The 12,136-nt window shown below is 37.6% G+C and overlaps 1 protein-coding gene across 1 annotated transcript in view; it reads right to left on the bottom strand.

Annotated features, from left to right (window-relative positions):
• LOC103606818 (integrin alpha-V-like) overlaps window positions 1–12,136 on the bottom strand; it is an 80,668-nt gene that overhangs the window by 30,286 nt on the left and 38,246 nt on the right. Inside the window, exons 6-7 of the mRNA XM_008591357.1 lie at window positions 2,124–2,215; window positions 760–874 (exon numbers count right to left, since the gene is read on the bottom strand). Of these exons, the coding sequence (XP_008589579.1) occupies window positions 760–874; window positions 2,124–2,215 (207 nt within the window). The remainder of the gene's footprint in view (window positions 1–759; window positions 875–2,123; window positions 2,216–12,136) is intronic.

Raw genomic sequence — 12,136 nt, 5'->3', positions numbered from 1 at the left:
CGAGGTGCGGGCGCAACGCCGAGGGTTGTGATCCCGTTGCCGGTCCTGGTCCGGTACGGGCGCGACACTGAGGGTTGCGGTCCGTTGCCGGACACGAAAAAAGACAAAAAGGAAAAAAAAAAATCTTTAGCCACAATATTAATTCCAATTGAAATTTCAAGTATTATTAGAGAACAGTGTGAGATCTTTTGGATCACCAAAGGAGGGATGGGCTCAGTAGCTCATTAATAAAGAAACTCTCATTAACAGTGGGGAAAATTCAGATTCAAGACTCCCAAGTTCACCTTCCTATATAAACTCTGGCTCTTTAATAGATAATTTATTTTTAAAATCGTTATTAATATAATGCAGTCGTTCTCAAACTTTGGTATCCATCAGAATTATCTTGCAGAGCTTGTTAAAAATGCATGACCCAGGCCTGACCCAGACCTATTGAGAATCTTTAGTTGTGGGGGTCCCCATCTCTGCTAGAGAAGCTCAACTGAGCATCTTTTGACTAAGAGTGATTAAAAATACAGGTTTCCCAAATCAGATATTAATTATTACTAACCAAGGAAGATGAAAATGAGTTCTTAGGGAAAAAAGATAAATCTGTTTACTTCACATTTGTAAATTCTTTACATTAGGACTTTTCATTTTGCTCTCATCAACATAAGAACATGTCTACATATTTTATCACGCATACATGCTAACACAAACACTTTTAACAAACTAGGCTTCCAAACCCTCTTAAAGACTGGTCCAACTTCCCATACATACTTGATCTGCAAGGAGCATACTCAACAGTCTTTGTTCCATCTTGAAGAAAGCAGGTCCCAACAGGCTCTCTCTCCTGCTTCATCTCAGTCCTCCAGTGGTACAATGGAGCACAGGCCTAAAATCAAAGTTTAGTCCACGACATAAAAATTATCTGAAAAATTAGTGTTTCAGACAATCTGTACTATTTCAGAATATACTGTTACCTTCTAAGCATTAATAGAAATTAATCTAACTACCCTATACCTTAAATAGTTACTTTAATAGTTATTTTGTTTGTTTGGTTTTGCTCTTTGATGGAGGGTAACAAGAATGCTATTTGGGTCATGTTCATATTGAGCAGTCTATTTGATATCCACATGGAAATGCCAAAGAGATAGTATAGAAATATGCCTTTAAAGATCCAGGGAGAATTAAGAACTAGAGATATGAATTTGGGGATTATGACATATAGATTGTATTTCCAGCCATGGGACAGGATAAGAGCCCCTAAGTAAAAAGTGTAGTTAAAGAAAATGAAGGGGCCCAGAATAGGGCTCAGGTACACCCAACATTTGGAAACTGAGCAAAAGAGCCATTAAAGGAGACTGCAAAGGAGCAGCCCACAAAACAGGAGAAAAACCAGGAAAGTATAGTGTTGTGGAAACCCAGGGAAAAAAGTATTTCAAAGTGGGTCAATTCACCTTGTTAAATGATGCTAAGAGGGTGAGAAAGACAAGAATAAATACCAGTGGAAAAATAAGACATCATGAATATATATACAAATACATACCTGCAAGTCAGTGGGGACCTTGCCCTTGCCTATCTGTGAGAAAGACAAGAATAAATACCAGTGGAAAAATAAGACATCATGAATATATATACAAATATATACCTGAAAGTCAGTGGGGACCTTGCCCTTGCCTATCGGTGCCTGACTGGAGGACATGGGAAAAGAATGCAAAATGAAGAAGTGGAAAATAGAAAAGATTTTTGAGAAGAGGAACAGAGGAATGATGCAGTGGCCGAGGAGAAGATGAGACAGAGGAAAGGCCTGTATTTTTGAACAGAGGAAATACTAAAGCATTTGATTAGGCACACTATTCCTAAACTTGGTTGGATAGAAATAAACTGATGGGAGATATCAAGCAGGGCAGGAAAAACAAATAATGTAGGAACAAAGGTGGAAAGAAGCAGAGCCCAGTCCCAGAAGGGAGGGAGAGATGGTTTCCTTAGATGCGGTGGCCTTTGATCAGAGCTATCTTATCTTTTTATGCCCCACACCGTTGAGCACACTAAATTTTACTACCAGTTTGAAACATAAAACTTCCTGTGTCTCCACATAAATTAACTAGAATCACCTGCGAGTAAATATCCAAACGACTTACCAAAATTTTATCCTGCTTCGACCTCACAGATGCTCCAAACCACTGATGGGACTTGAACTCTAATGGATCATCTTTGGCATAATCTCTATTACCTAAAAAAGAATATTGTGAGGGGTGAGAAACAAAATATATTGTTCTATGTATATCAGAGTTTCTTTCTTTCTTTTTTTTTTTTGGTAGCTGACTGATTTGGGGATCCAAGCCCATGACTTTGGTATTACAAGGCTGTACTCTAACCAACCAAAATAACCAGCCAGCCTGATGGAAGAGTCCAACATCTGGTCAAGGAAAAAATTACAGAGATATAAGCACAAAGTATTTTGGGAAGGAGAGAATATTTTTAAAACCTCATTTGTTACTCTTAAAGTCTATTTACAATGATCATTCTTTATAAACATGCATTTCAATAACTATATTGAACAAATATAGCAGATAAGCGTCAATTTTAAGAATGCTAGCCAACATGTAAATATTATCAAAAGGTTTAGTTAAATCATTTCCCTAAACTCCCACCTATCTAAGGTACTGCTTATGGTTATTCAATTCCATTCAGGAGACTTAAGATCAATTGAAGAATTACAAATAATTAATAAGAATTTCAATAATTCTAGGTGTTTTATGGGTAGGGTAAAGGGTGAAATGGTGCTAATTGTATTGTTCTTTTAATTTTTTCATTGTTTTGAAAAAAAATGTTTAATGCGTTAATCTCCAAAGGCCTCTAACAGGAGTCTAAACAACACTGCTCTTTGTGAGTGATCATGAAGGCACCATTTTATAAGTAGAGGAAAGGAAAAAGGAGACATGCAACTAGCTAGTGTGTACCCCTTTACCATAATGACCAAGGTTCCCAACAGTGAGGGGCTTGCCTTTGACACCTATGTTCACCATACTGTCCATACTGGAAAGAACAAACCTCAGTGACTGCTGTGGATTGATGTCTCCCCAAAACTTAGTCCCCACTGGAACAGTGTAAAGAAGGTGGGAAATCCTATTATCGTAATTGAAAGGTGGGGCCTTGAAGAGGTGATTAAGTTGATGGCTTAATGGTGGTCATGGGCATAGTTCTGGGGGTTTTAAAAGGTGAATGCATGAGATTCTCTTTCTTTCTGCTACATCATTTTCTGCCAAGTGAGACCCCTGCATTGCTGTAAAGCCATGACCAAAGAAGGCCCTCGCCAGATATATTGCCTGGACTTTGGACTTTCCAACCTCTGAAACTGTAAGCAATAAATTTTATTTTCTTACAAATTACCCAGTTCCAAATATTTTGCTATAAGCATCAGAAATGGACTAATACAGAAAATTGGTAACAGGAGTGGGATGTTGCTTATAACAAATATACAAAAATGTGGAAGCAGCTTTGGAACTAGATGTTGAGAAAAGGCTGGAAGAATTTGAAGCAGCAAGCTAGAAAAAGCCTAGCTGCTAGTTGGAGTTTAGAAAACCAGGGAAAGTTTGGAACTTCTTAGAGACTGGTTAAGTGGTGGCAACCAGAGTAGTGATAGAAATATGGACAGTAAAGGCTATTCTAAGAAGATCTCAGATGTAAATGAGAAGGCACTTATTAGAAACTGGGGCAAAGATCACCCTTGCTCCGAACTGGCAAGGAACTTGGATGCATTCTGTTTATGCCCCAAAGCTTTATGTAATCTGTAACTTCAAGGTGCTGAAACAGGGTATTTGGCAGTAAAGCATTAAGGAAGGTGCATGGCTATTGCAGAAGCCTATGTTGAGTTATGGCAGAAAAGGCATGAGGTAAAGCCAGAATATATAATTCAAAAGAAAGCAGAGGGGAAAAAATTGGAAAACTTCCAGCCTGGCCACAAAAGCAAGGGTGTAGCCCAGGGACTCTTCACTAAGGAGATGAATATAGAAGAAAGGGATTATCAAGAGAAGGAAAAAAAGATCGTGAAGGAATTTCAGAGATCTTGGAGGATGTGTCTTCCATTACAGGTCCAGAGGTCTAGGAAGACAGAATGGTCTTGGAGAACAGTCCCAAGGCACCATCCACAGGCTCGCTGTCCAGGGCCACGCTGGGACACTGCTTCCAGCACCAGCACCCCAGCTGTTTTGGCTGCTCCAGCCATGGCTAAACTGGCCCCAGGTATGGCTGGACCCATAGCTTTGGAAAACACTAGCTGGAAGCCCTGGCAGTGTCTATGTCGTGTTTAGTCTGCCAGCTCACAGAATGCCAGAGCTGTGGAGGCTTGGGAGCCTCCACCCTGATTTCAAAAGATGTATGGAAAAGCCTGGGGGCCCAGGAAGAGATTGGCCTGGGGACCAATTTACCACAGACAGCCTTTGCTAGACCCATGCCAAGCGGAAATGTGGGGGTGGAGTTGCATCAGAAAAATCCCACCAGCACCATGCACACTGTGGCGGTGAGAAAAGGACCACCACAGAGACCCCAGAATTGTGGAGCTACCAGAGCAGAACACCAGCCTGTGAGAGCTAAAGTGTGGACTAAGACCAGGAAAGCCACAGGAGCAGAGCTACCCAAGGACTTGGGGACTCATCCCCCACATCAGTATGCAGAGGATGTCAAACATGGGAGTCAAGGTACAATGATTTGCCAGCTGTAAGATTTAATGCCTGCCCTGCTGGGTTTTGGACTTGTTTAGGATCTGTTACCACTTTCTTTTGGCCTATTTCTCCCTTTTTGTTTGGGAGTATGTACCCTATGTTTGTCCCACCATTGTATCTTGGAAGTAGATAACTTGTTTGATTACACAGATGGGACTTCGGACTTTTGAGTTGAAACTAGTTAAGACTTTGGGAATGGAGTGAATGTATTTGTATGTGAAAAAGAAATGAGTTTTGGGGTGCCGGGGCGGAATGCTGTGGATTCATGCCTCCCCAAAACTTAGTCAACGCTGTGACAGTGTAAAGACTGTGAGAAATCCTATTATGGTAAATGAAAGGTGGGGCCTTGAAGAGATGATTAAGTTGATGGTTTAATGGTGGTCATGGGCACAGTTCTGAGAGCTTTAAAAGGACAGCATGTGAGAGTCTCTCTCTGTTTGCTCCACCATTTCTGCCATGTGAGATCCCTGCATTGCTGTAAAGCCACCACCAAAGAGGGTCCTCACCAGATGAGTTGCCTGGACTTTGGACTTTCCAGCCTCTGAAACTGTAAGCAATAAATTTCATTTTCTTACAAGTTATCCAGTTCCACAGTTCCAAGTATTTTACTATAAGCAACAGAAATGGACTAACACAGTGACCTAGAGACCACCAAGTAGTCCACATGATCCCTTACATTTCCCATCCTCCCACAGTTCAGTTAAAACCATGAAACTAATTCTTGCCCATAAGCTAGAGCAGAAGTGGCATGTGTCTCTTCCAGGTTGAGTCAGTTAAGGACTGAAATATCCGTTCTCCATATTTTCTCTCTCTCTCATCCATGAGGCTGCTAGACAGGCAGTAGAGTTGCTAGATGAAGGCAGCCTCAGCCCAAGTGTAAGCCACCAAGCACAGCCAAATGACCCACACTAGATGGTGACATGAGTAAGAAAGAATCTTTTGTTCAGTGACTGAGATTTGTGGATATGTTTGTAATTAAGGCATGTTGTTACAGAAGTATAGCCTAGCATATATTGAGTAATATATGTTCTAAAAACATCATGTTATTTCTGAAAGAGCCTGACCTACAACCACAAAGAAGCTTAGCCTTTGGAAGAATTGAATTCAATTGACAGTTTTTCAAGAATTTCAACCATGTTAACAAGTTATTTAATATAATTTTTTTTCTTTTACTCTACTGAAAGCTAATTGTATTTTCTTATTCTGTTGTCAGCTTTCTATTTTATTCCTTTCTACAAAGCAGATGAAGGCATTTTCCCCCATCACATTAATGAAGCAGGAGAAATACAGTATGACTATGAAAAAAACAGCTGGCTCTTAGACAGATTCACCTCTACTCACTGTCCCTTGAGGCCATAAGCTTCATGATAAAATCAGGTCATCTTAACCAAATCAAAAAGGGAAGTTAGTTTATGAGCTACTGCACACGGACAATAGTGCAGCACTGTCACAACTGCTACCTCCTGCTTCTGCTTTTATTTTAAACACAGCCTTTTCAGCAAGATGAAACTCTAAAGATGTCCAAGCAGAAGCAACACTTGTCTATATTAGAGCAAATCACAGGTTGAATAGATATGCCACATCAGAGAGGTTCAAATTAAGGCTCTGTATATTTTCCTGTACTCTAAAACTTCCAATGTCAAAATAAAATAATGCAGTGGGACAGACCCAACATCACTATATTCTTGCCAACACAAGTATTCCTGACTAGAAAAAGAAAAAAAAAAAAAAGGAAAAAAACAAAACAAGTATTCCTGCCTACATGACAACTGAGATAGATTACTCAAATATGACAATATCATGAAAGACAATAAAAGTACGTAACTGTTCCTGATTAAAAGAGATCAATGAGACATAGCGGCCTAATGCAAGACGTGATCCTTGATTGTGTCTGATGTCTCAAAAATTTTGCTAAGGGCCGGCCCGTGGCTCACTCGGTAGAGTGCGGTGCTGATAACACCAAGGCCCCGGGTTCGGATCCCATATAGGGATGGCCGGTTGGCTCACTGGCTCATCCTTTTTATGTAAAATAGATATGTTAAGTCACTATAAATTAAATTAAATTAAAATTAAAATTATTATTATATATATATAAATATATGTATATTTTTTTCCCTTCTTAACAATATATCAATATGTCAATAATAAAGTTAGACCTACAGTACCATTTTCATTGTTGGGTAGCACCCCATTATACAACAATACAATAATTTATTTAATCAATCCCTAACAGCTCCTTCAACTTCAAATTTAGGAGTATTTCTATTTTGATTTAAGAGACCTATATATTCCCTCAAAGTCACATCTACTTCCTCCTCCAATATACATAAGAATCTCAGCAAAGTGTATCATTGGGGTCTGGGACATAAAATAAACTAAGATAAGGTAATAAACCCTCCAGAATATGGTGTGTAGAACAGAATTTTATTCTAACAGATAAACTTCTAAAAAGGCTTTAAGATGTACTTATTTTTATAAGTAAGAGTTCCTTATCCTTGGCTCAGTTCCTAGTCTCTGAAATAAGTCATTCTCATTACCACCCACAGGTCTTTGTACCCAAGACCCTTTTGCCTGGAAAACCTTTTCTTTCCATTCTGGATTCAAATTCTACATGAAAATTCAGTTGTAGTTGTCCACTCATGACCCTAATGTATGATGAAATGGTAGTCTGCCTCTTAAGGAAATATTTGCCTAACACAAAAGGCAATCGTAAGAACAAGCAATTATGGTGGAGGAACGGTAGAGGAATGTGGAAAGAGTTATGGAGAAAGAGTGGCACAGGACAGGTGAGGGGACGTTTTCTGAGCCAATAGAAAATCTTGTACAAAGAAATGAAAGATGAAAAATTAAATTTGAAAAACTAATTTGAAAAATAAATTGAGCTTTACTAAAACTTAAATGTTCAAAAACAACAGCCCTTAAAGTACCATGATAAGAATGGGCTTCCTGGGAATTTAGCATAGAGGGATTCCTTAGCATGCCCTCTATGGTAAGCAATTTTTCTTCAATTATTATATTCCTGAAAAGTTGAAGAGAAGTTTCCTCTCTGTAAAATGTTATTCGATTCTCTTCTTACCACTTTGAAAAAGTGTCTCCATAAAGGTTTTTCTCAACAAATGTACTTTTCTGTAAATGTGTATATGGTGGCAAAAGATGCTGTTGTATATTGTCAAGTAGCATATGCTTGTCACAGCTACCATATTCTATTTTGAAAAAGTATCAAAAACATCCCTTGCCTTTATGATTATAGATATCATTCTTTGTGGACATCAGGCTTAGCTTAATCTAGAAAATGTCACAGAAAATAAGTACAAATTTTATATATCTTTTTGGCTTTATATTCATCATCAAGTATTGTAGAGCACAAAAATCAATAGTTCTTTCCATATTGAAGGCTATAGAAAATGTCACAGAAAATAAGTACAAATTTTATATATCTTTTTGGCTTTATATTCATCATCAGGTATTGTAGAGCACAAAAATCAATAGTTCTTTCCATATTGAAGGCTATATACCAGGGCTGGCCCGTGGCTCACTCGGGAGAGTGCGGTGCTGACAACACCAAGTCAAGGGTTACGTTCCCCTTACCGGTCATCTTTTTAAAAAAAAAAAAAAAAGAAGGCTATACACCAGTAGTGTTTAATGAGAATGACGGAGCATCAGTCAAAGGTGAAAGAGCATCACACACTATGGCTCTTTTTGATGAAAAAGAAAATTTGAAAAACTAATTTGAAAAGTAAACTTGGAGTTTTACTAAAACTTAGATATGCTCAAAAACAACAGCCACGTCTTAAAGTACCATGTGATTAGATATGTTTTCAATTACATTACTAATCAAAAGAAGCCAAATATAACTGGATATAATGTACTGGCATCCAAAATTTAGTCGATAGTCTTAAAAAATATATATCATCCACTGCCGTCAATGCCTTCAGCTTCAACAGAGTGATAAATTCAAATTATCATTTTTTCAAAAAGTTTGCTCAATAGGAAGTTTTTCTTTACTAATTGGATTTCTTTTTTTTTCCAGAAACTAAGTCTTAAAATACTTGATTCAATATCATGTAGAAGTTTCACTTACAGGAAGTATGAATAGATGGGTAGAAGGGAAAGGAAAGCCTTTGTTTCTCCACACAGAGTGACAGAAAGTTCATTCATGACCTGGCTGAAACTGGCAGCTATTCTGGGGCACATGAGTGAAGTAAATATTTTGAGTCACAGCCCTGCAGTCACCATTTCAGATGATGCTGGAACTGCACAGACTGTTTGGACTATGCTGCCACCCTGGAAATGGAAACAGGACACAGGCAATCACAGAAATTCCGGTGCTGGAAGAGTTGCTTCCTTGAGCAACAGTCAAGAATACAAAATTTCTGTCCATAATTGTAAAACATGTTGGTAGATAAGCTCTGATCACCCAAATAAATTAAAGGAAAAAAGAGTATCTCACTTGATGATAAAAATGAGAAGAAAATGCCTTGATATAAATTAACATAAGACTCTATACTATCACTTTCAAAAATACAGAGGAAGATGTTGCTAGAGAAACTTGAAGTTAATTAGCAAATAAATCACTAAAGACTTGAAAATGTAATGTCTATTTTGCCAGTTTTTGAATTTGTTATTTGCATATTATCAGAAGCTCATAGTTAAATGCTTAAGGACGGAAGCAGATGAGAAAAGCAGATTGTCATAGCTTTATCAACACCACACTCTAACCAAGTGAGCTAACCAGCTAGCCCCAATTGTCATAGCTTTAGACCTGCCCCTTATGAGTAGCCAACTCTTTTCATTTCTTCAGTGTTTCAAAAGGCTTTGTCAAAAATTCAGCATTCAACTTGGTGCAGGATCACCAGGAATTCTTACTTTTAAGACAAGGTTCCTTATCAGCCTAAAGCTAAAAATTTTGTTTCTTCGTTTCATGCCTAAAGAATATCTTTTGGAACAACAAGATTATGTCACCTTTTTTGAAAAGGCCAGAGTGAAGAACACCAAGGCATTAGAAAAGCAAGACAGTATACTTCTACTCAGAAGTTAAATGTGATTTTAGTCATTTAATTCCCATTCATTACCAAGACCTGTAAGAATAATGAAATGATTTAAGTCCTTCAAGAACTTATTTTTTGCTAAAAAAAGAAAAAAAATTTGTTAAAACAATGCCACCCCATAGTCATCCTTTAATAAAATAGACAACTTTCAGACGTCTTCAGCAGCTTTTTATCTCAAACATCACTTCTGCTCAGTCATACTTCTTATAACAAATTGCCTAGAAAAAAAAAAAAATCTCGCAACAGAGCTTACTTATTTATGTAAAAACTGATAGGTCACAGAAAGAAATCTCTCTGATCATTCATTAAATAAATAAATCATGAGTACCTCCCATGTCTAAATGCTAGAAATATAGCAATAGATGAGACAGACAAGGTCCTTGCTTTTCAAGGGAGGGAATAATAAAGAATTATAGAAGATATTTTCAGAGAGTCACAAACACTATAAATAAATTTGAGACAATATGATGAAGTATAATCAGACAGGTACTGTCATTATGCATTTATATGCAACCTAATACTACTGTAAAATAATGTATTTCATTGATTCAGAACTACAAATATTCAGATGTTAATATCTCTGAAATCTGAATGTGTACTATAGTCAATGTTGATTTATATTCATAATTACTAGAATTTTTAATACTATATAAACTGTACCTTTTAACATCAATTGTACCCTTACATTTACAGTCAAGTGAATTTTGACAGTTGCCAAGAAAATTCAATGGGAAAGAAACAGTCTTTGCAACAAATGGTGCTGGGACAACTGGATATCTATAAGCAATAAGATTAATTTGGAACCCTACTTCAAATCATACAAAAAAATTAAGTCAAAGTAGATCGACAAACATTTTTAAATGTAAGAGCTAAAACTATAAAACTTTTGGAAGAAAAGAGGAAAAAATCTTCATGAATTTGGGGTAGGCAATGATTTAGGAAACCAAAAGTACAAGTGATAAAAGGATTGATTTTTTTTGATACTCAAAATTAAAAATTACTGTGCTTCAAAAACACAAAAAGTGAAAAAACAACCAACAGAATGGAAAAACAATATTTGCATACTATATATTGGACAAGAGATTTGTATACAGAATAATCTGGGGGAAAAAAACAACTCTTACAACCCAATAATAAAAAACAAGTAACTCAATTAAAAATAGGCAAAGGAATTGAACAGATATTTCTCCAAAGGAGATATAATGGCCAATAAGCAAAAGAAAAGATTCTCAACATCATTAGTCACCAATCAATGCAAATCAAAACCACAATGAAATACAACTTCATACTCAGAAAATGAGTGTCTATAGGGAGGTGGAGAAACTAGAACCTTCATACATTACTAATAGGAATGTAAAATGGTACAGCTACTTTTGAAACTTCTTTGCTGATTTTTTTTTTCCTTTTTGTCTTTTTTTCGTGACCGGCAACGGATCGCAACCCTCAGTGTCGCGCCCGTACCGGACCAGGACCGGCAACGGGATCACAACCCTCGGTGTTGCGCCCGCACCTTGCTCAGCCAGTGAGCGGCCGGTCTGTATGTGGGATCCGAACCCTCGGCGGGAGCGCCGCCGCGCTCTCAAGCGGCACACTGTAGCAGTGCGCCACCGGGCCGGCCCCCTTTGCTGATTTTTTAAAAAATTAAATATAAGTTATCATATGACCCAGCAATTCCACTCCTAGGTATCTATCCAAGAGAAATGAAAAAGTTTATAGAAAAACAGAATTGAAAAGACAATACAAATCATTCCATGAACTTTTCATTCTAGCCAAAATGTGGAAACAACCCAAATGTGCATCTACTGGTGAACAGATAAACAAGCTATTTATCCATTCAATGGAATACTATTCGGCAATAAAAAGGAGTGTAGCACTGATACATGCTACAACATGGATGACCATATATTATATAATTCCTAATTATATGAACTATCCAAAAGAAATATACAAAGAAAATAGAGTAGGGGTTGCTGAGGGCTGGAGTTACAAATGGGGAGACACTAATAATGGACACAAGGTTTCTTTTTAGGGTGAAAGAAATCTGGAATCAGATTGCAGTAACATCTATAAAACTCTATAAATATGGTACAATTCACTGAATTATACATTTAAAATAGGTGAATGTTATGATAAATTATACCTCAATAAAGCTATTTTTTACAAATGACAAACTTGTCAGGTGGAAAGGTAGCTACAACATTGAAAAGAAATGTAGGGATATAATAAAGACTATTTTTCAAAATTAATTAAAAATAAACAGATGTGTGGGCCGGCCCGGTGGCGCACTGCTACAGTGCGCCGCTTGAGAGCGCGGCGGCACTCCTGCCGAGGGTTCGGATCCCACATACAGACCGGCCGCTCACTGGCTGAGCGAGGTGCGGG

This window comes from Galeopterus variegatus, unplaced genomic scaffold (genome assembly GCF_000696425.1).
Source record: "Galeopterus variegatus unplaced genomic scaffold, G_variegatus-3.0.2 Scaffold6862, whole genome shotgun sequence".
Taxonomy (NCBI): Eukaryota; Metazoa; Chordata; class Mammalia; order Dermoptera; family Cynocephalidae; genus Galeopterus; species Galeopterus variegatus.
The sequence above is the reverse complement of the archived record's forward strand: the minus strand, read 5'-3'. Positions and strand labels throughout refer to the sequence as shown.